The sequence below is a fragment of the Coffea eugenioides genome, chromosome 11 (assembly GCF_003713205.1).
Source record: "Coffea eugenioides isolate CCC68of chromosome 11, Ceug_1.0, whole genome shotgun sequence".
Classification (NCBI taxonomy): Eukaryota; Viridiplantae; Streptophyta; class Magnoliopsida; order Gentianales; family Rubiaceae; genus Coffea; species Coffea eugenioides.
This window is the reverse complement of record NC_040045.1, coordinates 50,059,053-50,084,193: the sequence shown is the minus strand read 5'-3', so window position 1 is coordinate 50,084,193 and position 25,141 is coordinate 50,059,053. Positions and strand designations below refer to the sequence as shown.

General features: G+C 36.8%; 3 protein-coding genes across 11 annotated transcripts; 1 reads left to right on the top strand and 2 right to left on the bottom strand.

Moving 5' to 3' along the window:
* Nucleotides 1–3,591: 3,591 nt before the first annotated feature.
* LOC113751194 (OTU domain-containing protein 3) lies at nucleotides 3,592–9,927 on the bottom strand. 8 transcript variants are annotated; one of them, XR_003464797.1, is made up of 13 exons: nucleotides 9,741–9,927; nucleotides 9,493–9,599; nucleotides 9,305–9,395; nucleotides 8,459–8,608; nucleotides 8,219–8,280; nucleotides 7,126–7,210; nucleotides 6,833–6,982; nucleotides 6,564–6,684; nucleotides 5,998–6,104; nucleotides 5,795–5,892; nucleotides 4,597–4,737; nucleotides 4,452–4,499; nucleotides 3,592–4,017 (listed from the first exon to the last, which is right to left on the bottom strand). XR_003464797.1 is itself a non-coding variant. In XM_027295106.1 (12 exons), exons 1-11 carry the CDS (start codon nucleotides 9,789–9,791, stop codon nucleotides 4,611–4,613), a joined length of 1,149 nt encoding a protein of 382 aa, XP_027150907.1. In that variant the 5' UTR covers nucleotides 9,792–9,927; the 3' UTR covers nucleotides 3,592–4,499; nucleotides 4,597–4,610. The 8 variants fall into 8 exon arrangements, 6 of the variants coding, with proteins under 6 accessions (XP_027150907.1, XP_027150908.1, XP_027150906.1 ...); XR_003464796.1 differs by having other exon boundaries at nucleotides 4,452–4,737; XM_027295106.1 differs by having other exon boundaries at nucleotides 3,592–4,499.
* A 5,300-nt stretch (nucleotides 9,928–15,227) lies between these two features.
* Nucleotides 15,228–21,607, top strand: LOC113751195 (filament-like plant protein 7). The gene is made up of 7 exons (XM_027295112.1): nucleotides 15,228–15,317; nucleotides 16,094–16,176; nucleotides 16,285–16,406; nucleotides 17,511–17,649; nucleotides 17,769–20,190; nucleotides 20,270–20,327; nucleotides 20,939–21,607. The coding sequence occupies exons 3-7, from the start codon at nucleotides 16,308–16,310 to the stop codon at nucleotides 21,416–21,418; spliced, it is 3,198 nt and encodes a 1,065-aa protein (XP_027150913.1). The 5' UTR covers nucleotides 15,228–15,317; nucleotides 16,094–16,176; nucleotides 16,285–16,307; the 3' UTR covers nucleotides 21,419–21,607.
* A 214-nt stretch (nucleotides 21,608–21,821) lies between these two features.
* LOC113752983 (protein IN CHLOROPLAST ATPASE BIOGENESIS, chloroplastic-like) lies at nucleotides 21,822–24,273 on the bottom strand. Of its 2 annotated transcripts, XM_027297058.1 has the most exons (11): nucleotides 23,975–24,270; nucleotides 23,776–23,859; nucleotides 23,541–23,615; nucleotides 23,397–23,439; nucleotides 23,266–23,323; nucleotides 22,959–23,126; nucleotides 22,822–22,884; nucleotides 22,648–22,742; nucleotides 22,488–22,569; nucleotides 22,249–22,359; nucleotides 21,822–22,136 (listed from the first exon to the last, which is right to left on the bottom strand). In XM_027297058.1, exons 1-11 carry the CDS (start codon nucleotides 24,180–24,182, stop codon nucleotides 21,996–21,998), a joined length of 1,128 nt encoding a protein of 375 aa, XP_027152859.1. In that variant the 5' UTR covers nucleotides 24,183–24,270; the 3' UTR covers nucleotides 21,822–21,995. The 2 variants fall into 2 exon arrangements, with proteins under 2 accessions (XP_027152859.1, XP_027152858.1); XM_027297057.1 differs by having other exon boundaries at nucleotides 22,488–22,742; nucleotides 23,975–24,273.
* Nucleotides 24,274–25,141: the final 868 nt, after the last annotated feature.

The window sequence follows — 25,141 nt, the reverse complement described above, 5'->3', positions numbered from 1 at the left end:
TTAATATATAAAAATGTCCCTAATCAAATTATATACAAAGCTAAGCTAGCTAGTTTCTGCTCATCTTCATACTATTGAACATGGAGATCGACACAGACGGAAAATGAATAGGTTAGCCCGGCCCGAAACCTGATTACATTTACATCTACGTACTCGCTGTCTTTCTCAGCCTGCAGCTTATCCGACACGTGTAAAAAAAGTACTACTAGTTTCGTTCTTTGTGTTGATTTTCATTACTACTAGTAAGTACATCTTTTGATTTACAGAAATCACATTCACATAGCATCTCAAGGGTCCCGAGAGATGGCGTCTATTCTAAGACGGGGGTGAGTTTCTGGTAGTATTTATTTAGTGCAAAGTTCGAAAACTCAAAACTCTCACGCTATCGAGTCTATTGCTCAAGTAATTAAAACGTGACCTTTTCTAAATTTGCAATTACACTGAATAGTGCTATCACTTTTCAAAGCTAAACTCGAACTCGAAACCTCTGAATGAATGAATCAAGATTCCCGAGGACGAGGAGACAAGAAACTTGAAACTCACGTATTGGTGCTGCTAACCGATACCAGTTAAAACTTAAAAGAGCTAGAGGTGAATCATGAATGAGCCCAGGATTTCTGAATTCGGACCAATATTACATTGTATACGTAGTATTAATTCTTAAACAGTTAAAAAAGGTACAAGCCTCGCGTAACAACAAACTTCAAAGTCCTGTTTAGATGGCTGTTTCTAAGAATTTTAATATGTATATATATATATATATATATAAGATTAAAATGTGATTTAGAAACGTGTACAACGTAAAATTTTACTTTGAAATGTAGCAATCCGTTGAGCTGGCAAAGGCTGTTACGGCCTATACATGGCACGTTTGTTCTTCGTAGTGCTGCGATTTTAATCAACAGCAGTGCCATATAATTATTACTGGAAGACAAAAGAGAATGAAAGGGTGGCTCTGCTCAAGTAATGGTTGTTTGATAATGCTAACTGTGTGGAGAGCTACAAATCGAGGCGATGAGGATAGATGTGGTTTATTTATTTATTTACGTTTGTTTGTTTCTTTCTTTTTTTGGGAGAGAGAAGGATGGATGTGCTCATAAGCTTGATTGTGACTGAAAAGCTTAACTTTTAGAAAATGGAGGACAGATGAGATGAGTCATGAGAGCGAATATAAATGGGGAAAATAATCAAGGAAAAAGATGGGAGGTGGGAAAGGACTGGGGAGGTATTCTTGTTTTGTCGTAGCTAGTATTCGTTCCCATCCGACGTTTGTTTCCTGGACTTTCCATGTTTGGAAAGATTGACGACAATTGATGTATATAAAATTATATCTATGGGGTTTTTGAGTGGCCACGACGATGCTTATCATTCTAACCATTCCTTCCCTTTGCGTGGTCGTGGTGTTAATGTTAGATGGTAGAAACGAGAAAGGCAGCTGACGATAAGATCCATACTGTCCCCGTTAGGTAAACCCTCGCCTCCTTCCTTCTCTGTCGATTTCCTTCACCTTCATTATCATATATGCCCCCATACATGGTCCCCATTTCATGGGGGGTTTTTTTTTTTCCCACAATAATTTATAACATGATTATTGTTGAAAAAGTTTCAGTCTAGTGTTTAAGATTAAAACTCCAGAAATTTAATTTTTTAAATTCTACATCTTCCTTTCTTTAGGGAAGAAAAAAAAAACAAATATGCATAGCTGCATTATCAACTTAGTGGTTTACGTAGCATGTGTTACACTTGATCAAATGTTTCGCAAAGATGAGGTTGTCGAGGCAAGCGGAGAGGTTGTAGATTCAAGCTTCAGTAATATGTGGAGCAGTTCTTTTTTTTTTTTTTTTTTTTTTTTGAATTTATGTAGCAAATAGAAACTTAATGACAATTGTAAAATAGGTTTCCCTTATTGACTAATATATGTAAAAGGAATGACACTCATGTATTTTCTTTTCTTTTTTGCTAATAAATTTGTTACGTACAATAAGGCAACAAAGGCGCACCCCCCAAAAAAAAGGACTTTGTTTAGATTGTAAGTTATTTGAGATATTTTTACTGTAGCACTTTTTGTGATGTGATGTATGTGAGATGAAAAGGTAATTGGGAAGGTAAAAAGGTGTATTGGAAACTGTAATGATGATGTAAACAAATATATTTTGGGAAATAAAGGGCAATCCAAACAAACCGAGTTAACAGTACCAAATACTACATCTTTCACTTTTCTAGCCGTGAAGTGAAGGGCTGATTTTCTTAATCAAGAAGGTCTTCCTCACTCTTGTCATGCAATTCCAGGTGAACTATCTTACCATTTGAATTGGGATACATTGTCACAATCTTCTTTTGAGTGCAATGCGAATCTTTATTGAGAAAAATGCCCCTAATATATTGGCCTTTTCTTTTTATTATTCCCATTTCTCTTGCTTATTCTCTATTTTTTAATTTTTTAATTTTTTTTGGGTTATGGGGTTTACCCTTTTTCCCTCTCCTGGTACGCTCTAAGGAAAAAAATGAAAAGGTCAAAGAAAAGATTAGAACATATATCTTTCAACCAATATCTATCACTTTGGCAAGGATTAAATGGCTACTGAAGAAGTTTAAGAGAAGAAAAATCATATAATTATTTCAAGAGTTTTTAGGGTTGTTTTAGCCTTCTCATATACAACTATTGATACTACGCCCCGTCTTCATGACTTTCTTTTGCTCGGCCTCCACCACCTGCTCCACCTCCATGCTCATAATGGCAAACCCCACCCCCCCCCCCCCCCAAAAAAAAACCCCAAGCCCACAAAAAAAAAAAAAAAGGAAAAAAACACATTCCGGTAGGTGTAGATCTCTGATGATTTATCACATTCCTAAAAACCAACTTGTCCACTAACATTTCCATTAATGTATACTGCTTCGTTACCTTTCTTAATCTCTTTGGGTCTTTGCTGCTTTTGCAAATATGTTAACAGTTTTCAACAACCAGAGATGACCGCGAATTTCCAGTTAAGGAAACCGGACGATGCTTTATTGTCTAATGATTGCGACAAAGCCTGGAGGAATCTTCAATGTTTTGTGCCTACTGCCCCTGGAGTTCGACACTGGACTGAAAACGTCAGCTACCTATTCAACCCCGCATAAATAAGAGCAGACAACAACGTGGTTTTCTAGAATTGCGCACGTTTTGGTCTTCCAATCCCGACATTTTTCGCTCTCTTTCTTTTGGCTCTTAAATCTGTCAATTTGCAATTCTCCTCTCTTCTGCGGAAATTTCTGCGATTGACTCCAGTAGCGGAAATTAACTCCAAGACTTTCTTAATTAGGGAATCCCTTTGTCATTGCCATTTTAATAGCAAGAGTTTTTTTTTTTTTTGTCGTATAAAAAGAATTTTAATTTTAGTCTTCCTTGTTCTGACTTCTTTTTTCCTATCCTTTTCCATTTCTACAAAAGCTATCCCTTAACTAATAATATGGGCGCAATAATTTCCTAAGAAATGTTTTTTGAAAAAGAATTTGGGCAATGTAAAAGGCATTATTCATTATAAGGATGGTTTTGAGCAATTTAACCAACCAACACGTAATCTTCCCTACTAAATTGCTAAAATCCATCTAGATGGGCAAAGAGAAGCGTTTAATAAATTTCTCAAAAGGAAGTGTACACCTCAACTCCGTGCATCAGATTTCAACACCATCTGTTACCCCTGGAAAATGAAACGATGAGGGAAGGTCGTTTCACGTATATAAGAAATCTACCAGGTGAGATAATCCACAAAAAAAATACAACTGCAAAATCATGCGATATTGGCATTGGGAAGAAGGCTAGATCAGGATAAAACAGAATTTGGGCCAAATGGCGGGATAGATTCATTTTCCTCTGAAGGCTGGAATGCTATAGACATCTCGCTATCAGCTAAGCAATCTCTTTCTTACGTTGTTGTCCAGCGAAGGTACTTGTGATCCAGATTCAGTCTTTATTATCACTGGTCCTGAGGTCCCAAAGCATTACAAGTTATTCCAATTAATTAGCGCATCATGAACCTGGATACGAAAAAGTAAATAAAATCAGCAAATTTGTTATTTCAATAGCAGACCGTTTAAGGCTTAAAAACGAGGGACGGCTGAAGGTATTAAAAGAACGCGGCCATACGGCAATATTTTACAAGCTGCCTCTGAAACTGATCCAGCCAAAATCAACAAAATTTCAAATTCCCATGTGAGTTCTTACAATGATTGTATGGAACTTTAAGGTCGGCAATATCTAATAAACTGGCAGCTGGAATACCTTGGATAGAACAAATGATACTCTCAGGAATTATCATCCTTCAATAACATTCAGAAATATCAACACTCCAAAAAATTTGGAACTGGATGCACACGGACTCTTTTCATGCTTAGCTCTAACGCTTCGAATTATTCAACACAGGTTACTGGACACTATTAAATCATACAGAAATAGTGCAGTGGCAAAATACCTGAAAAAGAAACTCATATGCAAAGTGCACGCGTATCAGGTAGCCCTCCTTCAGATTGATCATGATTCAAAATATATTTTGAATTATACAACACAGGTTACCGGACACTATTACATCATACAGAAATAATGCAGTGGCAAAATACCTGAAAAAAGAAGCTCATATGCAAAGTGCACCCATATCAGGCAGCCCTCCTTCAGATCGATCATGATTCAAAACATTTTTTGGTGCTTTCTTGCGTTGCTTTTTGTCTTTTCTATCATTGCCATCATCAACTGATTGTTTTCTGAAAAGATAATATGTGATCAGCATTAGGAAAGGAAAGGCAGGTTTATGCTGCATGGAGAGGGGTGAAGAAGAGTTCCTGGAAAGAATATATTTCACTCCTCATTTCCTTGGATTTTGAAATACTGTAATTATGTTTCGGATGACATCTGAGTTTAGATATATTTACACCCGGTTGCACGTCCTCAGCTCAATTTTATACTTATGAGTTCATGAATACTCTTCGTCCATTAAGCTTTATATACCCAACAGTTAAGCAATGGCCAGCTGTGTTCTCCACAATGAAATGGCTGTCCTTCAAAATCTTCTCTTTAGTTCTTAAAGTATATGAATATCACAGAAGAAACCAATGTCATTCTTCACTAGCCTAAACATGCTTTAATCAACAAGTCTAGCATTCCTGCGAAAGATTAAGCCTGAGTTTTCAAATCATCCTGATTTAAGTTTATAGACCCCTTGCATCTTCCCTTGTGTATTTCTGGGCAGACTAAAATTTCACATATGCACTTCCACTTCTACTAAACCTTCTGCCTTGCTCTAATAAACTGACTTCTATTTCAACTTTAAATACCGATTACTTCTATGAAATGAATTCCATATATATCAATCTCAAATATGACGCATTTACCTGCAAACATAGTACCACCATACATAAATCCATTAATTTTTGGAGAGTTGTGGGATGAATACTCATCCAAAGGTCAAAGTTCAAGTATGAAAGATGGCATGCAACAGAACGAACATGGTGCACGTAGTCCAGCTGAAACAGAATAGGTACATTGCAGGACTGCTGAAGTGTTCCGTAATGATAATGTTGCAATAAACCATCCAAACTAGATTGTAACAAGATTCCCCTCTAGAGCCAAGTTGCCTGATGATTTACTTCCAAAGGAAGAATGGCAGCCATTGCACTCCATAGTATCCTAGAACTCGAAGAAGCAACTTTGACCAAACTCATAACACGAACCAATTTATGGCTTTTGGCTTTTAAGTACCCAAAATTTTGATTTTGTAGGAAAATCCAGAAAAACTAATTAAGCGGTATTCAGGAAGCATACCCCGAAAATCTAGCAGAAGATTTTCCAGCAACTGATCCACAGCAAGACTTGTATTTCTTTTTTGAACCACAAGGGCATGCCTTGTTTCTTGGAATTTTCTACAAAAATATCAATGGAAAGAAATGTACCCTTCAAATATAGCATAAGAAGGAGAAGGGAGAGCATTAAGAATCCCAATTCTTATAACCAAAAAGTAATGAAACCTTGTCATCCAACGATAAGCTATTCTCAATCTGAGTCATTTGTGTATTTCCTGTCTTTTTTTCATTTTGCATGCTATGCTGCTCAAGTATTTCACTGTCATGCTCACCTGGCCATGTGAAAATGTAATAGTGCAGCACAAAAGGAGGTTCTTAGCTAATAAGACAAACCAACTGAAAAAGAAAAAGTATAAGGGAGAGAGATGACTTGTTAAAAATGGATATCTGTGTAAGTTTCTAAATCCATTTTCTTCTTCCTTTTTCCCTTTTAGTATTTGTAAGTTTGGGCAGGGAAGGAAGGTCAAGTGAATTCAACAAACAGAGGAACTGTTTGGCAGTGCAGTAGTAAAAATTAGGATGAATAATATTGAAAACTTCAATGCAATACGCCAAACAGAAGTCTGTCCCAATAATACTAGCCAATGCTAAAAGTAAGGCTGCAATAGCTTTAGACCAGACACTGAATAAAAGAAGAACAACAAAAGGATTTCGGAAATGCGAGGCCCACTGGGCTGGATACAAGATATGATCAGAAGGGTTACATTAAAAAGGAACTAACTGGCCATTACCATGAACAGTGTTTTCTGAAATATAAAGCTGAACATTTTCTTGTAAACTCTCTTCAGAATTTTGTTGAGCTATTAGATACTCAATTGCAGCATCAGCATCGCCACCTACTTCTTGTAAAACCTGGGTTTTAGCTGATATTAGAAGGAGGGAAAGATTTCCCTGAAGCTCCATGAACTTAAAAAGTAATTAGTAGAAGCAAGATAGGAGCGGCAATGCATGCTTATGAAGTACGCAAAGCTACAAGGTAGAACTTCTTCCCAATTATTACCTTTTTAACCTTTTCAACATCTTCACATCCACTTCCTGTCATGACCATTTTAAGACACCTTGGCTGAACATTATTACCAGCAATGTCTCCCATTGACTTCGTGGTGGCACTTTTTGCGTGATGAGATGTCGCTGAAAGATCAGCATCAGCCTTTCATATACTAGAGGTTATCAGACTTCTAGGAAAGATGTCAAAGAGACAGAGCAAAAAGGGCATCCAGGTCATATGGATCAAATTATGAATTTTCATAACAGAAGAAAAACAATGAAACTAAAGATGATAATGACAGAAACCTTGATTACAATTGGCCTTGCTGGTCCAGCACAAGTGTCATCCTTTGATCTGACACTGTTGTAATGCTCTCCATCATGATAAGAACTGCAAACAGATACACAAGTTATGCTGCCGATACCAAGTATCTCTCAACAATCAACATGGATAAAGCATGTTTTCTGTTATCTCATGGAATAAGTAAATGAAGATATGCCTAATGGAACAATTAAAACGAAAACAATCCTAACTAGTGGCTTTTTGGAATCTTCAAGGTCAGAGTTGGGATTACACACTGCTGCCAGCCAAATGGAGATCAGGATGTGAAAGAAAGGCAAGGAAACACAAAAGTTAGAGACCTTAATTTCTTCTACCAGAATGTAAAAGCCCCAACAAAGAAATTAAACAGATTAATGTCAGAAACAACTTTCATCCAACCAATTTATAACAGATAATGTGATTAAGTAACGAAGGAGTTACTTCTTCTCTCCTTACATTTTTGCTCTGGTAAGACTTGTTGATTGTGGCGCTTTATGAATCCATCTAATTATCATTAACTTGTCATGCATGTCACCTGCCACTTGCTTCTGGCATGATTGAATTTAATATGTTAAAATTAACTGTCCGGCGGCAAAAGATTTTTTTTTTTTTTTGGATGGAACTCAAGTCAGTATTAATCATTATTTTTTTGGCATAGTAATAAATATATTAATCTTTGAATAAAACTTATTGAGTAGATACTAATCTAGACTTGAACAACAATCATGCGTGCAACCAGAAAGTAAAGAAAAGCACATCCTCGCAATCCAAGTATATTCAGCACTGGATATAGACTATTTCGAAAAGTGAAGAATATATAACCAACAAAATACTTTTTGCATAAAAACCCAACAAAACCAATTCCAACCCCAGGCACTCTACATTGCAGGTTTGCATTGATAATAGAGATTGGCTTGTCTATAAATTTATTCCCCAATTCAAGAAACATTGACAAGCAGTACCTTTGAGTCCTCACCAAAAAAAAAAAAAAACGAAGAAATACTTTTGCTAACAATGTCTTGAAGGTCCTGCATAGATTGGGCAAAGGTAGCATCTGAAAATCATGCATGTGCTTACAGATGGATCATTTTGGCTTCACAATTGTCAAAATTCTGTATGTACCAGCGAGGAGAAATATGCTGCAAAACACATGAAGGTTAATCAGAAGTCTGCTCATAAAGTACTAGGAAATAACTTGTGACAACTTTGACCCAAGGCACCACTCAAATGCAGATCAAGTGAAGGTAGGTAAACTTTTTTCATTGCCTGTGGTCATGGAAAAACTTTAACAATCTGTGGAAGAAGAAGAGAGTTTACTCGGTGAATGCATATATTACAATGAGTGACAAGCGAAGCAGCTTGCAATTCCATATGTCCTGCCCAAGTCCCATCCTTTTCCATTGACTGACAATATTCATCAAATGGTACCTCATCCTCAATAAAAGGCTCGAACATTTCTCGATTTTTCTGTTAAATATAGCTCCACTAGTCAGTTAGGTACAATAACTTCTAGGTTCAGAGCCTATGGAATGTAACAGTGGACCAGGCAGAGCAAGAAAAGCCTACAATAAAGATGCCCAAAGAACATGAAAGCAGGTTTACTCAAACATCAAATAAACAGAATGCTACCTAACTAACAACCCAAATCTACAAAACATACACAAAATAAGTGTGATATTTGACATCATTATAAAAACAAAGAGTCTCACAAATTGAAAAAAATTATATTGACATCCTTATCGACGTAAGATTCAGTTAGTCTCAGCTTAAAATCATTTAAAGGAAAATTTCAAAGCAATTGAGAACGCCTAATACAACTACTAGCTTATAAAAAATATAACCAGCTGAGTTTGAGCTGTTGAGAACGAAATATATGACAAAAACATAAATTGTGTATCCTAAGTAACCATAAATGGAACAATTCTTTAGTGTAATTTCTCCAAATGACCTACTTGATTAGGATGAGAAACATTTAGATACCGTTTAAAAAAGCAGTCAAAGCATAATGTTCTCAGTCCAATTTTAAAAGCAAGACAAGACTAAACAAGCAATCGAGCAACAGGTCCAGCAATTTTTCAAGCCCTAACTCAACGCTCAAGTATTAATTTTGTTTCTTTAAGCGATGCATATTAAGAAATTAAAAGCATCGGTAAAATACTATACCATTATAAAACGGACTACCATATTCCGATATTTCTCATGCTCTTCCTCATTGCCTTCCAATTGATCCGCTAATGCTCTGCCCAAACAGCAACTACTTTCTCAAGTTACCACAATTACAATTACCAATAAATGAATACTGACAAGGGGAAAAAATAGAATACCAAGAAGATTATCAAATTATCGCACACCTGAAGAAACAATTACCATCTGCAGTGACTTGAATTATTTTTAGGCCCAAAGCATCCAGCTGCTGCTTAAATTCAGATATATCAGCTTGCTTTCCAGCCTTTTTTATCTGTTCCCACAAATTAGGAGAAAAAACAAAAAAAAAATATGGAATTAGAAAACTAAAGAGCATTAGGGTTTTAATCAGAGCATTTCAATCAAGGTTCAAATTAGACTGGTTATACGAAATACCGGGGGACTTTTCACTTACGTGGGCAGATTTGGCGGTTGGTTTAGATGTTTGGTGCTTTGTTTTAACCATACTTTCTTAACTAAAAAAAAATTGGCGCGTTTATGATGCAATTTTCCCAAATATTGCTTCTGGAAGCTTTTAAAATTTAGGGCGGAGCAGAAAATGGAGATTGGAGAGGGCGAATTTTGTGTTTCCGAAACAGTCGTCCGGTGCCGTTTATCTTTGATGCCAGAATGGCGCGACGGCTGTCTTCTCGTTTTCAGGACATCATCACCTCTAAGTCCTGTACACGACTAACAAGTTACTTTGGGCTTTCGCTAATTCTTTGGCCCAATTCGTTTAGCGAAAATTGAAGTGGTCATCAAAAAAGTAATTTAACCCCAAAAAGATTTTTTTTTATGCTATTTACATGCCCTAATATAATAAAAAAAACTTGGCACACAGTTTTAAAATTTTAGTAAATTAACCTATTGCGTATACTTTTGCAAGAGTCTCCCATAACCCAAGTCCATCGATAAGAACATATTATTATATGACTATAAATTGGACTTTTAAACGCTTCTCCTTTTCCTTTTCTCCTTGCCTTATACACAATTTAAAATCTTCCTTGAACTTAAAAAAGGGGAAAAAGGAGAAAGAAAAATATAGTGTATATTCAAAGGATGCGTGAATCTAAATATATCTAAATAGTACTGTATATTAAATTTCTTAAGGGAGCTGCAAATGGGCCTGTTCAACAAGCCCGATTAGTAAATAAGGTTGGGCTGAGTTAAGCAAAAATCTAGGTTTTGCCCCTCGAAGTCCAGCCCGTCTACTAATAGTGAATTAATTATGTACTAGCAGACGAGGCACACTTTAGGGGTGAGCAAATTGAAAACAGAGTTTCTTTTTCACAATAAAATGGTAGGATTTTTTTTTTCGGTAAATATAGAAGTTATTAATACAGAGTTTAATTTGCAAAGAGAGAGAGAGAGGCAAGTTATTGGAATTTTTTTTTGAAAGGAGGTTATTAGAAGTTAGAATAAAAGAAGTTACAAGAAGTTGTTGAAATTGGATAAGTACTATTAGTTTGTTTGTGGTGATTTTATGCACTATAAATTTTTACTTATTTGGATGTAAAACTGAAATAACAAATAATGACAAAAAAAATTTAAACACCAAAGGAAAGGCAATGCTCATACTTTGTATATGGAAAGACATGTTAAGTATAATTGAGAACGTAAGAATAATGAATGAAACAAATGACTAGAGTAATGGGAGGTGGTTGATGATGGGTACTAGGTAACACATTCCCCAACTATCTGCAACAAATTTGTCTATTGTATGCCTCGGTAGGTTCTCTATTCAGGTTTCTTGATTTCTGATTAATATTCGTACTTGAATTGGAAAATCATGTTTAGAGTAGGATTTCATTGAAAATAAAAAGTATGGTAACTTAGAGCAGTTTGGAATGGTTAGACTGTCGTTTTCCCAAAACTAAACGGTGGCTGCAGCGCTTTCATGTGATTTATCCATTTTAGTTTGCTTTCCTCTCTTGTAGCGGTCCTCCAATTTTGCAAGACACTGGCCTGTCTTCTGGGCCAAAAAACCCTTACATTCTCTAGATATTTTATGATGCTCATTGAGTCATTTTGAACTGACACTACAACAACTACTAATTTAATTACACACTAATTCACCGTCTAACTTTTTTTTTTTTTTTTGGACGGGGGAAAGGGTAATGGGTTCAATTATTGCATCCCACCAGTCACTATTTGTGACTTTCTCCTCTTAGATTAATCTAGAATAAATTATACAAACTATTATCGTTGCTGATAAAAAAAAAAGAAAATAAAAGATACTACTGTTTCCTTGCTAAACTCACCGGAATTGCAGTAAAATTTTTAACCCCAGTAGTTGATCCAAGAGAGACAGCCAGCCACTCAACCGCCCTGCCAGCAAGGTCTTTGTTGGCTAAGCATTGAGTTCTTTTCGCCTGTGACAGTGAAAATTACCGCGCAACGTTTTTTTTCCATCATTTACCTCACAAAATGTCGAAAGGAATCAGTCAGACGAGAGAATAAAAGTTACTTTACAACATCGGTTCTGAATTTTGCTAATAATGTGGTTCTTAATTTTTATTTTTATTTTTAAAGTCGAGCAGCGTATACGAACAACATCAATAAACTGCATCATTGATTACGTATATAAATTTTTGTACCAATATTCGACAAATATCGACTGGACTACTTATATACAGAGGTGGTTCTTATTTGATAATCAACTAAGGTGGTAGAACAATCCTTAAGTAGAAAATTCTACAAAGAGAGATGCCTAAATGGTACGTTGGATCGCGGAAGAGTGGAACAGAAGCATGCGAAAAGATTGTCACATAAAGTTTCGAGTCACCAAAAGAAGCGAAGAAAAAGGGGCCCCGGCCGTCTGCAAAGTCAATTACCATTGCGATTGATAAAAAAGGTTAAGGAAGACTCCAAAAGCAGAACGAACGAAGCGAACAAACATTGACAATGGATTAAGGTTGTAAGCATCTGTCGAAAAGGCAATCAATTGTCAAACCACCAACAGCAAAGTCGAATTGATGGCAAACCTTTTACTTGGACCTAAACCTTGAGGCCTAATGATGATAATTAAAAGCTCAGCTGCACAGCCTGTTTTAAGTTTTCAAACCATTGCTCAAACAAAAAAAAAAAAAAAAAAGACTCTCAAACCATGGATATGTATTGCGGAATTTCACATCAGTAGGCCCTAGCATTTCAATCGCCAGACTCATCCAAGTTTGTTGAAGCTATCATGAAATCGGATGTAACGTTACTTGATGTAACACATGTGCTGGGAAAAAAATGCTTTTAAAGAAACCCCAACAATCCTTTAAAAAAAACAATTAAAGAAAAAGGTTCATTTTTTTATGGAGTAAATTGCCCAACGATCCCCAAACTATTATTTTATACGTTTTTAACCCTTAAACTATATCATGCATCATTTAAATCCATAAACAAATTAATATGTAAGTTTTTGGCCTTTCTGTTAATTTTTGCTATTTGAGCTAAGTGAATGGAGGGAGAGAGGAAGAAGAGGCAATAGCTAGTCTGTCCTTTCTCTGTCTTTTTTTTAAAGGTTTGTCCCTCCATTCTTTTATATTTATATATATATAATTTCTTTAAATAGCAAATAGGAGGTCTTGAATCCATAACCCTTCACTTATATCTGTTCTCATATACCATTCCACCCATACTTCTCCCGCGAAGGTTTGTCCCTCCACTCAATTAGTTCGAATAGCAAAAATTGGTAAAAAAACTCTAAAAACTTACGTATTGACTTGTTTAATAGGATAAACAATATAGAGTAATATAGTTTAAGGGTGAAAAGTGTACAAAAGTAATAATTTAGTGGCCGACTAGACAATTTACTTATTTTATTTGGTAATGTGAGCACTTTGTTTTTTTGTCTTTATCAAGTGTACGCATTGCACTTCTAGATGACTAAAGCCATATTCTATTTTTTTTAATTAATTAGGAGAAGCTACGATTGATTGGGTAACAAAAATTATGAATTAAAGGAAAAAAAGAAGAAACACTATAAGCTTTAGTTTAAGAGTAAATATTATATACACTGACATGTATGCTGCAATGTTTTAACCATAAGTATTGCCCACCTTCCATGTGTGAGTTGTACGTAATTTATGACTCTTTTTTTTTTGGAAAAATATAATTTACGACTTTATGTATCTATCAAAGAATTAGACTACAATTTACTACATTATTGGGTTCAAAAAAAAAAAAGAGAATGAGTCTATACAGCTTAACCAATCAAAACGAGACTGGTTTACAAGTATTTAGCTCAGAATACATAAAGCAGTTTGCAATAAAAGTACGCGCATATGCAGATATTTGCATAACCGCCACTTCTCTAAGAATAGGTGCTCTATTATTTTATCTAAAATCTTTCGGTAACCGTGACAGTACCGACACAGGATATTTTCACCAACTTAATGCTCTCTTTTTTGTTACAAAACTAAAAACTTGGACTTGGCAGGACGGTTGTCCGGTTGATGTCCCAGAGCAGTATAACTCCCTCTGTACAAATTGTAATTCCTTCTAACTACTCGTACATATTTATAGTAAAAGGTACGATATTCTGTTACTGTTAATGTGAATTTTCTATATAATCATTGCATGTTTGTTGTGAAATTTTATAAGTAATTCAAGTAGAATTACAAATTATTCGATAAAGTTACATTTTGTTTAAGAACGACTGATTTGACAATCTTCTCTGCCCCAAATCCTTGAGGCGTGGGATAATGAGTGTGTTTGAATAGTAAATTATTTGAAATAATTTTTAAAAAATAATAATATTTTTTTTAATATGATACATATGAAATAAAAAGTTAATTAAAAAATGTTTGATGATGCAAGGCAAATAAATTTTGACAAAGAATACTAGTAGTTAAAGATTGCTCCAGAGTTCAAGGATTCAAACCTTGCCTCCTATCAAGGTGTTTCAATATGAGGTTTATTCTAAATCCGTACGTGCACTTGTCTGGTTTGATGGTGATTCAGTCCCCGTCAGGTTCTCCCGACTCAATTGAGTCTTCTCATAGAGTAGATTGACTAGATTCCCCTTCCCTGTCCCCTAGGAATAGGAGTAGGTTAGACATGTGCCCGTTGCGAGAAAAAAAGAAAAGAAAAGAAAAGGTGGCTCTAGAACTAGTAGCATCTGATTAAATAATTACACGTGAGAAAGTATTCTCTTTTTATGAATTACTCAAATACTAGTTTGGTGGTTTGATCAGGACAGATACAGTACACATGAATCATGTCAGAATTGACAAGGACATGGACTCCCCCTCTCGGTGTCCGTTAGACCAAAGCAACCCTCGGAAAACAGCCCTTCTTCTTTGGGTTAATTTCGTTTTTGGCGCCCCAACGTAGCCAAATATCCCACTTCACCCCTGAAAAGTGGAAAGGCTAATCTCATCTCTGGGCCAAATTTTTTTTTTTTTTTGTTTAAAGCAGACCTGTCGTTTATTTTGATAGTTAATACAAGTCCTTTCTCCAATATATAGACAATATACATGTACTACACCCTTTTTCAGTTTAAATGGTTTTCTTTCTCTACTCTTTTCTTATTATAATTCAATCGGGTAGGATAAATGGGCTATTTTTGTTGTGTACTCTACTTACCTAAATTGGAGCCTAGTATGGAGGCATTTTGTCGTTTGAAGGGTCAAATTACAACTCTTTCGTCGAGGACAATAACAACTGTTGGTTGGCTAAAAATAGAATAAAATAAAAATGGACCCTTCATCCAGGTACCTCGGACCGACCCGCATCATTTCCGGTTCAATCCTAAGCTAAAGAGGACTGGACTGTCCCTCTCACCGCCACCAATAAACGCCAAGCTTTACTTGTACTCTCTCTCTCTCTCTCTCTCTACATAAAGTAGTGAAGTGTGCATTTATTTACTCCATTGCTCCCTTTCTCTCAAGTCTCAACCACTTGTACTTACTTTACTTTCTTCAGTTTGGTTGACAATCTTCGCGAATGCTTTCCTCTTCCGAAACTGTTGTTGGTTAAGATGATCGCATTGCTACGAATCGTGAGTATCTACATTGTCTATCTATGGTGCTTGATGAAATAGGCAGCTTCTCACTTATTTTTTGTTCCTTAAATTCATAAAAATAGGAACTTTTGTCTTTTGCCTCGGGCATTACCTTTCCTTTTTCTTCTAATCTTAGCTTGATTTGATCTGCGTCTTGTTATTTTCAACTACTACGTTTTTTTTTTTTTTTGTTGTTGGCGTCATGTTTTCAGGTACTTGTTTAGTTTATATCTTCTTGACGTGTGCTTAATTAGTCTGGACGAAAACTGCTTCTGCAACATTTTATTTCGCGAAGGTGATGCTTCGCTGGGTGATGCATGTGTGCTATAATTTTGGTGGGGGGGGGGTGGTGGGGTTTGATATTCTGACTTGCTTTAAATAATGAAATGCGCTTTGTTGAGTTTTAATTGTTCTTACATTTTTGCATCCGCGCGGAAATTACGCTTTCTGGAATGGTTCGTATGCTTATACTTGAGAGAAAATAATGTTGGAAAACTGTTTCTGGTCAGAACAACATGAAGCTGCTAGCATCTAAATAAGATTGAATTCTAGTAATTACCCTCTTTTAGATACGAGTAAAAGTTACTAGAAGACCTTCAATAATTTGTGACTACGGCCTTTTATTTTATGTCCTTCAATTCTGATAGAAGGAGCAACATTTTATTTATTCGTTTGCTTATATCTGTAGACCTTTAAATTTAACGTTCTTAAGGACTATATGTGGATTGTATTTTCTCAGTCGCCCGCTTTATAATGTTTTACTGCTCGTGCAGATTAGAGATTTTTATTCCAGGTCTATATAGTCCAGGAAGTTAACTCAACTCAAGTACTCAGCCCTTTCATTATGCTGGGAAAGGTAATTATTTAACAAGCTGAAACTTGAACTGATTGTGTAATGCTGGACCATGGAGGTTGTAGGCTCCATTTTGGGCAGAATTTGATACATTTTCTTATGCCATAGCAGTGCTGAACGCTTTATCAAGTACTATGGATCATAAATCATGGCTTTGGAAGAGAAGATCTACTGAGAAGACCATAATTTCTGATGACAAGACAAACCTTTCTTTGAGCAGAGGTGAAGAGGAGGTAAATGTGTCATGATTTCTTCGATTAGTTTGCTTCTATCTCATGTCATTGTCTATCACCTATATCAGTATATCCAAATGATATTGAACAAACACATAAGCCATTCTGATCATTATATTTATGCAGTATTAAAATACGTAAGTGCTAGACAAAGCATTGGCAGATATGGAAAGAACCCTCCTTAGCCTATAAAGAAGCTTGTGACTGTAATCTTTGGTGGAATTCTTTGTATGCTAACTTTCAATTTGCTGATTAAGAACAATACCAGGCACAATTTCCTTTTTCTCTGGGGTGCAATGGGAGCTGGATCTTTAGAGCCCTATGAAGTTTCTAAGTTTTTCGTAGAAAAACATTGATTTCATGACCTTAGGATGTAGCTACCCCTCTTATACATACATGCCAGAGGTGACTAGCAGGTTGAGACTTACTGTTCAATTATTTTTTATAGCATCCCTAATAATTCATGGTTGATAAAAGTATCCGCCATTAGTCTCCTAGACGGACAAGCAGCTTACCAAAATGCTTATATTCGACCTCGAGATGCTTAACAAAATGCATATGTTTGACCAAAAGATCTAATTTTGTACTTGGGACAGTTGGAGAGAAACGATTATACTTTTTGCAAAACTTATCCTCTTTTATGTTCTATCAAGATTTGCCTGAAAAGTCAAGGCTTTATTCATAGTAGTAGTCGTCAATAATATTAGGCTGGAAAAGAAAAAAAAAAAAAGAAGAAGCTCTGTCTCATGGGAGTTCAGGTAGTTCAGCAAGATTTTAGGGGGATCATGTGATAATATTTGACTAACTAACTTGCATAATGTAGATTAAATCCAGGAGAAAATGTCAAACCGGAAAATTCGTAGATAGAACTTGGCCTGGATGCTACAGTATTTTGCAAGTATCCACTTGCCTTATTCAATTAGTTACCCATGCTCAATCAGTTGCTGATCATAAGTGTTGCATCTGAACTATGAAGTCATTTTAGCGGACTATCCCACCTTTCCTATCTAATGCCTTTCCAGAAGAGAATGGTTGGGGGCCTGGACTGTAGCTATTCTTTTAAGAAGAAACTGTTTGCTGATCACGTAGTTTTTGCTTATGCAGACACTTTTGAGTGACAAAGCACAACTTGAACTAGATCTGAAAATTTTGAATCACAAGCTTTCTTCTGCCATCTCTGAGTGCAACAACAAAGATGATTTTGCAAAGCAACAGGCAAAAATTGCTCAGGAGGCCATTGCAGGTGAGCTCACTCATAATAGCCATTGGATTTCCAACTGTGTACATTCTTCAGTCATACAAGTCTGGGTATTGTATACTTCACTGCAATTTTTCTAGCTCACTGATAAAAGAGTCATTTAGGCTGGGAGAAGACAGAGACAGAAGCATTATCTTTGAAGCAAGAACTTGAGAAAGCTTTACAGCAAAGATCAGTTTCTGAAGAAAGGTTACTTCATCTGGATGCAGCTCTGAAGGAATGTATGCTGCAGTTACGTTTTGTTCGAGAAGAGCAGGAGAAAAGAATTCATGATGCTGTTATGAAAACATCAAAAGAATTCGAAAGTACAAGATTTGTACTGGATCAAAAGTTAGTGGAGGCCAATAAAAGACTTGCCAAAGTGGATGGTGAAAATGGTCAGCTCAGCAAGGCACTCTTGGCTAAGGAAAAAGTGATTGAAGAATTACATAAACATACAACACAGATGGAGGTAGACTTTAGTTCCCTCGTGACCAGACTAGAATCCACAGAAAAAGAAAATGTTTCTCTGAAATATGAGGTTCGTGTGCTTGAGAAGGAACTTGAGATTCGAAATGAGGAGAGAGAATTTAATCGCCGAACTGCTGAGGTTGCACACAAGCAACATCTTGAAAGTGTGAAGAAAATTGCAAAGTTGGAATCAGAATGCCAAAGCCTACGCATCCTTGTCCGTAAGAGGTTGCCAGGCCCTGCTGCCTTGGCAAAAATGAAGAATGAAGTGGAAATGTTGGGCAGGAATCAAGCTGAAACAAGGAGAAGAAAGTCCAACCCTTCTCCAGTCAGTCCAATGGATATTTCGGCAGATATGGCTTCTGATACCCTCAGGCAAAGGATCAGTTTCTTGACTGAGCAATTGTGTTTTATGGAAGAAGAAAATAGGACTCTGAAAGAAGCCCTTAACAAAAGATTGAGTGAACTTGAATCACCGGAACAGCTTGAAGGACACGAGACAGCAGAACCAGAGAAGAACAAGCGTTACCTACACACTTTCTCTGTGGCGTCCATGTCTGATATGGGCAGTGATGACAAAACCAGCTGTACTGAATCTTCGGCTTCTGCTTTCATATTGGAGCTGGAGCAATTAAGAAGTGGAAAACAAATGGGCACACCATCCAGCAGAACAGTTGGAGCTTCTGACATGAGTTTGATGGATGATTTTGTTGAGATGGAAAAGTTAGCTGTTGTATCAGCAGATGATCCACCTGGAGCTAGTAATCGTCTAGCGGAAAATGATGCAACCCAGAGTCCCTTGAGAACTCAGCCTAATGGTGCAATGATTCCAGTATGTCATCTGTCTAACCTATCAGTGCCCAGCCACCAAATCCTGTCTCAAAATGTATCACCGAATAAAGCTCATATTTTGTTCGAAAGCATAATACAAATTGTTTTGGAGCAAAGCCAAGTGTTGAAGAGAAAACCAAATGAAATACTTGATGAGATCAAAGCTGGTTTGCCACAATTCTGTCATCCAAATTTTCAGCTCACTGACAAAAAGGAAAGCTCAAATCAAGATGATGCTTTATGTGTCACAAAAGACATGTCTGAGAGATCTAGTAATGTTCTAGAGGAAGATTCTTCTGACAAAGGAACTTGCAATACTACAGCAACAAAGAGCAGCCAGAAAGTGCAGCTTAATTTAAACAAATCGTTACATAAGATCATTGAACTCATTGAAGGGATCAGTATTCCACCCCTGGATAATGGTAACACAGAGGTGTTGTCAAGAAACTATGACAATTTATTACATTTTAAGGATACAGAGACTCCTACAGGCTATATTGGTCGTGTGTTCCAGTGGAAAGCTTCTGAACTCTCAACCACTTTAAAGCAGTTTGTTCAGACTTGCAGTGATTTGTTAAATGGAAAGTCTGGTCTTGAAACATTTGCGGAACAATTAGCATGTACTTTGGAATGGATCATGAACCATTGCTTTTCTCTTCAAGATGTTTCAAGCATGAAGGATGCAATCAGAAGTTATTTTGATTGGGATGAATCAAGAAGCGAAAGTGAAGCTGATAGTGGAGCAACTAATCATGTCTCAGAGTCCAACAAATTGAACATCCAAAATGGAGAGAAGTGCACCTTGCCCCTTGTTTCTGCTTCAAACGATGAGCACAGTCATTTTCAAGTTGAAGAAGTTCTGCCTAATTTTAGAAAAGAATTTAGAAGGTTGAAAGATGAATTGCCGAATAAAGAATCAGCAGAGAATGATTTCGAAGGGAGACTCCAATTAGAGGCTATTAAGAATGAATCCCTGATTAATCAACTTCAGGAATCAAATAAAACAAGCAAGACTTTGCAGGTGGAGGTAGAATCTCCTAAGCCCATGAAGGAAAAAACAAGTCATCAAAACCAAAAGCATAAGCAGGTAAAGGAAGCGCTTGAGAGACAGCTCATGGAGACCAAAAATGAATTGAAGGAAGCTTGCGAAAACCTCATGTATACAGAGAAGGAGCTGCCAAACCAAAAAAGTTCTTGTCAAAAATTGAATGGGACATATGACGATCAAGAGCTTCCCATGGAAAGGTACAACATTTTTTTTCCTTTAATGTGAGAAATTATTACTTGTAGGGCCTCTCAGAGTTGTGAAATGTGCAATTTGCAGCATGGTTGAAAAGGGAACTGTTGATGGTATTGCCAACCATGGAAGAGAACTTCGAACTGTAAGTTCCTACCCTCAGAAATGATGATTGTGTCTTGTAATTATCTTAACTTACATGAGCTTTCTCTGAAAGTATTTAGGACTTCTGCACTGATAGATAAGTTATTGCAAGTTAACAAGTTGGAAAGGTCATCAAGTGTGTGTGTGTGTGTGTGTGTAAGTTTTAAGGAGTCTTTTGATGTCATCTTTTCGGATAACTGTAGTCAAAATGGTGAGACCCTGTAACTTCTTGGAGCAGTATTATAGAAGCAGAAAAGATGAAAATCAAAAGCATGTCCAGAGTTACTAGAATTTCAAAAAGAAAAATAAATTATAAGTGTTCTTGCAGCAATCTCATTGAGAATAACAGATTTCTATGTTTAGTTCTCTTTCTGGTTTTCCTTCTCATAATTAGGTTGAGCTTGGCAACCTCGTAAACATTATGAGAGCTCTTATTCTGTCCAACGCAACAGCAGTAAATAGGAGTAAGATTAAGTTAGCTTGTTGAACTGTTTTGAGATCTTTCCGTAATTCATAGATGGTGGCATAATCTTTACTCAGTCATTTCTCTCCTAGTAATAAACTGGAAAATATCGTGATTCATGAATTTCCTTTGTTGCTTTGAATTTGTAGGATTGGGAGATTGTAGCAGCTTCAGAAAAGCTGGCGGAATGCCAAGAAACTATCTTAAACTTGGGGAAGCAGTTAAAGGCATTGGCTTCACCCATGGAGGCTGCCCTTTTTGATAAGGTCGTCTCTAGCCCTTCTAATCCTGTTGTTGCGACCATGACAACTCCTAAGAAGAATACTCGCCAGCGGTCATCTCTCCTAGATAAAATGCTAGCTGAAGACAAATATGAGACCGAGGATCTCAAGTCTCCTAAAACCAAGGAAATTATTCTAGAGGGTAATAGCTATTCTGTCTTTGGCCCGAATTGGACAATAGAACCTCCAGAGAAAGTGGCAAGTTCAAATGGTGTTAATTATTCAAATAATGAAGCTGAGATTGGTTCTTTGGCTATTGTTCCCAGTAAGAAAAGGGGAAGTGGAGGATTGCTAAAGAAGCTGTTAAGGAGAGGGAGAAACGGCAGTTGCAAGAAAATAGTTTCATAAGCTGGACTAATGCTGAAACTGAAGGGGCGGAATCCAGTAACAGTGAAAATTGGTTTAATTTTTTTGGCTAGAATACTACAGTGTGATTTTTGCCTTGCATATCTGTGTGTGAGAGAGATGGTGGGTGTATCTTTGTTACTTCTGTTGTATATAAATTCAAAAGAATACATTTCAATTGAATTAGAATTATATTTTTTTATTTTACCAAGAATACAGCAATTTTGAGAGGAGGAATAATTCAGATCATCTATGTTCAACACAAGAACTTGCAAGGATAGAGCATTCACCGAAGAGAGTATTCAAATCTTAAGTTGGTCATCGGAGAAAGAGAGAGTTTGCTCTCTATAAGTGGTTTTAGGACTTTTGCAGAACTCAGAGCAAAAGGCCTGCTTGTGCAGTTGACTTGGGAAGACACAGAAACTTGGTCTTGAATTCAATTGAATGTTATAATCAACGTCATAGCATAAATCCAAAATATCATCTTCGGATGTAATTCCGGAATTGTAGGCGACGGCAGATTACAAAATTGGAAATGTACATGAAAGCAAGATATGCATATGCCAAAATCAACTTCAGTTCAATTTCTGTATAGCACAAATTTGGCAATTTCATGGAGCCCAGCTTCCTGATAACATTCAGCAATCCGCTCCAAATTGTCATCCCAGGTGCCTTCCACAGAAGCCAAATCCAACAAGAAAGCTGCTTCATCCAGAGCAACCTGTAAACGACGGAAGGTGTATACACACACTGAAGCACACGCTGCCAAAAGGTGAAAGAGATATGTGAACTAAAACAACACAATACGGATCTAGAACCGTTTCAGGTTTTACCTGAGCGGGTTCCTTTCCCCTTTTTATATCTTCTTGTCTTCCCTCTTTGGTCACTCTCTCTTTAATGTACTCAATTTGTTCATCATCCCACTGGGCAATGCTCGCAACTTCCTGAATAGGGTGAAAGTAGGCAAACATGCTCGTAGAGTTTCAATCAAATGTCAAAACATATCAGCAGTATATGCCATATAGAAGATAGAATAGTCAAATATTAAGATACAAGTATAACTGATACTTACATGGTAGTTGCAGCCTAGAGTCCACCATGGTGATTTCAAAGCCACCCTTGCAGAATCTTTAGCTTCTAGGTTCCGTCCAACCCTGCGATATGAATGCAAGTCCCTTACACAGAAAGAATAATGCGCTGAAAGAAGCAAGGCATGAAAGAAATATACAGACTTCAACAGCACTTCAGAATTGACAACAAAGGGCCGTCCAAATCCTGGAAAATGCTCCCTTTTGGTATAGAATTCCCCAGTCACCAATGCTGAAACCTTCCACCATCATATTCACATCAGCAAGTATGTCAAAGAAACATGCAGTGAGACTGAGCAGCAAAAACGATTTTCTTACATGGTCCCCCTTCTGGAAATGATGCTTGATTTTGCGTTCTAAAATGTCTGGAAACAAGCCAACCTGGAAAAGAATATCCAGTTAGCACCCTTTGTCAAGTCTACCATTCTTGTAGCATGACAGATGCCTGGTGCTACCTTCTTGATAAGATATGTATCCACACTCGAAAGCCCAGATGCAGCAAAGTCACCCTTCTGGTAGAGTTTCTCTTCAGCACCAACAGAGACATGAAATAACTCATCATTCCTTTCTTGGGGACCTTTAATGTCTTCTTCTGCCAAGAGTCTGTGAATGTATTGATCCACCTGTATTTGGACAGATAACAAAGCAAATGAAGGGAAGCACAATAATGCAATCTTGAAGACCTAAAGCTAATGAATACGACAATAACATGTAAAGCAACATACTGTCCCCAATTGAGGATGTGTAACATCTCAGACTTACATTCTTGGCTAGAAGCCATACCCCATACTTCTGTACTTGTATCACAGGCATCTCCATCCTAAGGATGCTACAAATTGAGATCAAGTAATCTAAGAAGAACATCTCAGCAAAGAAGATTAGAGTTACTTTACCCAGTCGGGGCAGTAGGCCATCGCAGCAAAGCAGTTACAGAACCTATACACAAGCAGCAACGTGTAAAGATAGAACATTGGTCTCAAATCAATATATTTGGTTTATTTTTTTCTTTTTAACTCAAACACAAGCCTTATTCACACCTGAGGTGTTTTCAGACAGAGGTATAGCAAGAGGAATCAACCCTCGCTTGGCTCCCGGAGAGATTATTGAATCGCCTGCTACCAGTCAATACATCAGCCTGAAAATTTCTTAGTGAAAAGTATCCGCAATCCATTAAATCACGGATTACCAAAAACTATGATTCACAAGCCAAAATTTTATCCTGATGGCCCCATTTAAGCATGAAAAAAGTGTCTGATGAAAATATTACCTTACCTCTAACCTTAAGCATTCTGAGTAGATTACTCAAATGCTGTGGAGGTTGAGTGGTTGCTACTTCTTTAATAAATGAAACATGGTCTGCAGTAGAAAGCAAATAAAAAACTATTTAAGCTGCTTAATCATAGCACTACAACTACGAACTGTGTATTAACCAAAGCCTTTCTTTTTTTGTTTTGGTTTTCTGTAACTGTACCGGGAGAGGAAGAGGTGTAGCACCGATATGTGGGCCTGCAGCGATCAACGAGTATAGGTCCAATTGCGGCGGCGCGTGGACCTCCGAAAGGCAATCCGCCGCTGGCCTTCATTTCCCTCCTCCGGCCACGACGGAATATCGCTGGGTCGTGTTTCTGCTCTTGAGCTTCCAATCCGTTATTCCCTGTAGTTTTGGATAAGGCTAACATCTTCTGGGCCGGATATTGATTTTTAACTTCTACAAGGGTGGCCCAATTTCTCTTCGGATGTGATCCCTGTTCTGGTTCCTCATTTCTGACATCCTTTGCTGCACAGTTGCACCAGACAACATAGAGAATAGCGTACTATTTATATCAAATGATTAAAAAAAAAGTTAAATCTATTCTTATTTACCCTTACTATTGTTTTTTTTTTTTTTGCGATAATATTTCTTATGTTATAGTAGTAAGTGACTGTATGTCTTATTATATCGATATTTTATATCAATAACGCCACAATATTGAGGATTTTGCATATTCAATGAGAACCCATTCATATTTTTCCTCCACAGTCCACCCCACACATTTTATTAGATGACGCATTAATCTTTTATTTCCAATCCATTGTACCTTAGCAATATTTTTAACTCGTTCTGATTCATTCCAGCCGCTTACTGCTATGCAAAAAATGAACCAACGCACTCATCAATCCGCCTGCTTTTTTTTTTTTTTTTTATTTAAAAAAAGGCTAATTTCAACACGCTGTTGCTCCAATCCAATTGCGTGGTTCTTTGTCCATTTTAGTTTAATCTTTGCCGCTGAGATTTATTTGGACAACTTTAAAATGACCTAGCACAAGTCTTGAGAAAACCCAAAAAAAAAAAAAAAACTACGGCAAATAATTTGTAGTTTTGGGCTATAAATTCCCTTGTAGGGGTACGTAATATTTGGGTTTTGGGGGGGGCGGGGGTGGGAGGGGGTTAGTGTCCGTATGTGTATATTTGTCGTGTGTATTTTAATTTGAATAAATCTCATATACACTGACAATGTATACACTATCATTATTGAAAAAATCAATCATTTTAATTTTATATCGTTATACATGAGTATTTCATTTACGATCATTTGTCTTACGTTATCTTACTCTCTCACTGTGCCTATGTTAGGGAATTTTTCAAAAAGTAAAATTT

Excerpts from the sequence above, each read along its gene's own strand:
- LOC113751194 (XM_027295105.1), bottom strand. The coding sequence starts at position 9,791 with ATGGTTAAAACAAAGCACCAAACATCTAAACCAACCGCCAAATCTGCC. Across the intron at positions 9,600-9,740 it reads CAACCGCCAAATCTGCCCAC|ATAAAAAAGGCTGGAAAGCA; the intron begins GTAAGTGAAAAG and ends TTGTGGGAACAG. Across the intron at positions 8,609-9,304 it reads TGGTAGTCCGTTTTATAATG|AAAAATCGAGAAATGTTCGA; the intron begins GTATAGTATTTT and ends TATATTTAACAG.
- LOC113751195 (XM_027295112.1), top strand. The coding sequence starts at position 16,308 with ATGGATCATAAATCATGGCTTTGGAAGAGAAGATCTACTGAGAAGACC. Across the intron at positions 17,650-17,768 it reads TGCTCAGGAGGCCATTGCAG|GCTGGGAGAAGACAGAGACA; the intron begins GTGAGCTCACTC and ends AGAGTCATTTAG. Across the intron at positions 20,328-20,938 it reads ATGGAAGAGAACTTCGAACT|GATTGGGAGATTGTAGCAGC; the intron begins GTAAGTTCCTAC and ends TTGAATTTGTAG.
- LOC113752983 (XM_027297057.1), bottom strand. The coding sequence starts at position 24,182 with ATGTTAGCCTTATCCAAAACTACAGGGAATAACGGATTGGAAGCTCAA. Across the intron at positions 23,616-23,775 it reads CAGAATGCTTAAGGTTAGAG|GCGATTCAATAATCTCTCCG; the intron begins GTAAGGTAATAT and ends GACTGGTAGCAG. Across the intron at positions 22,885-22,958 it reads ATACATATCTTATCAAGAAG|GTTGGCTTGTTTCCAGACAT; the intron begins GTAGCACCAGGC and ends ATTCTTTTCCAG.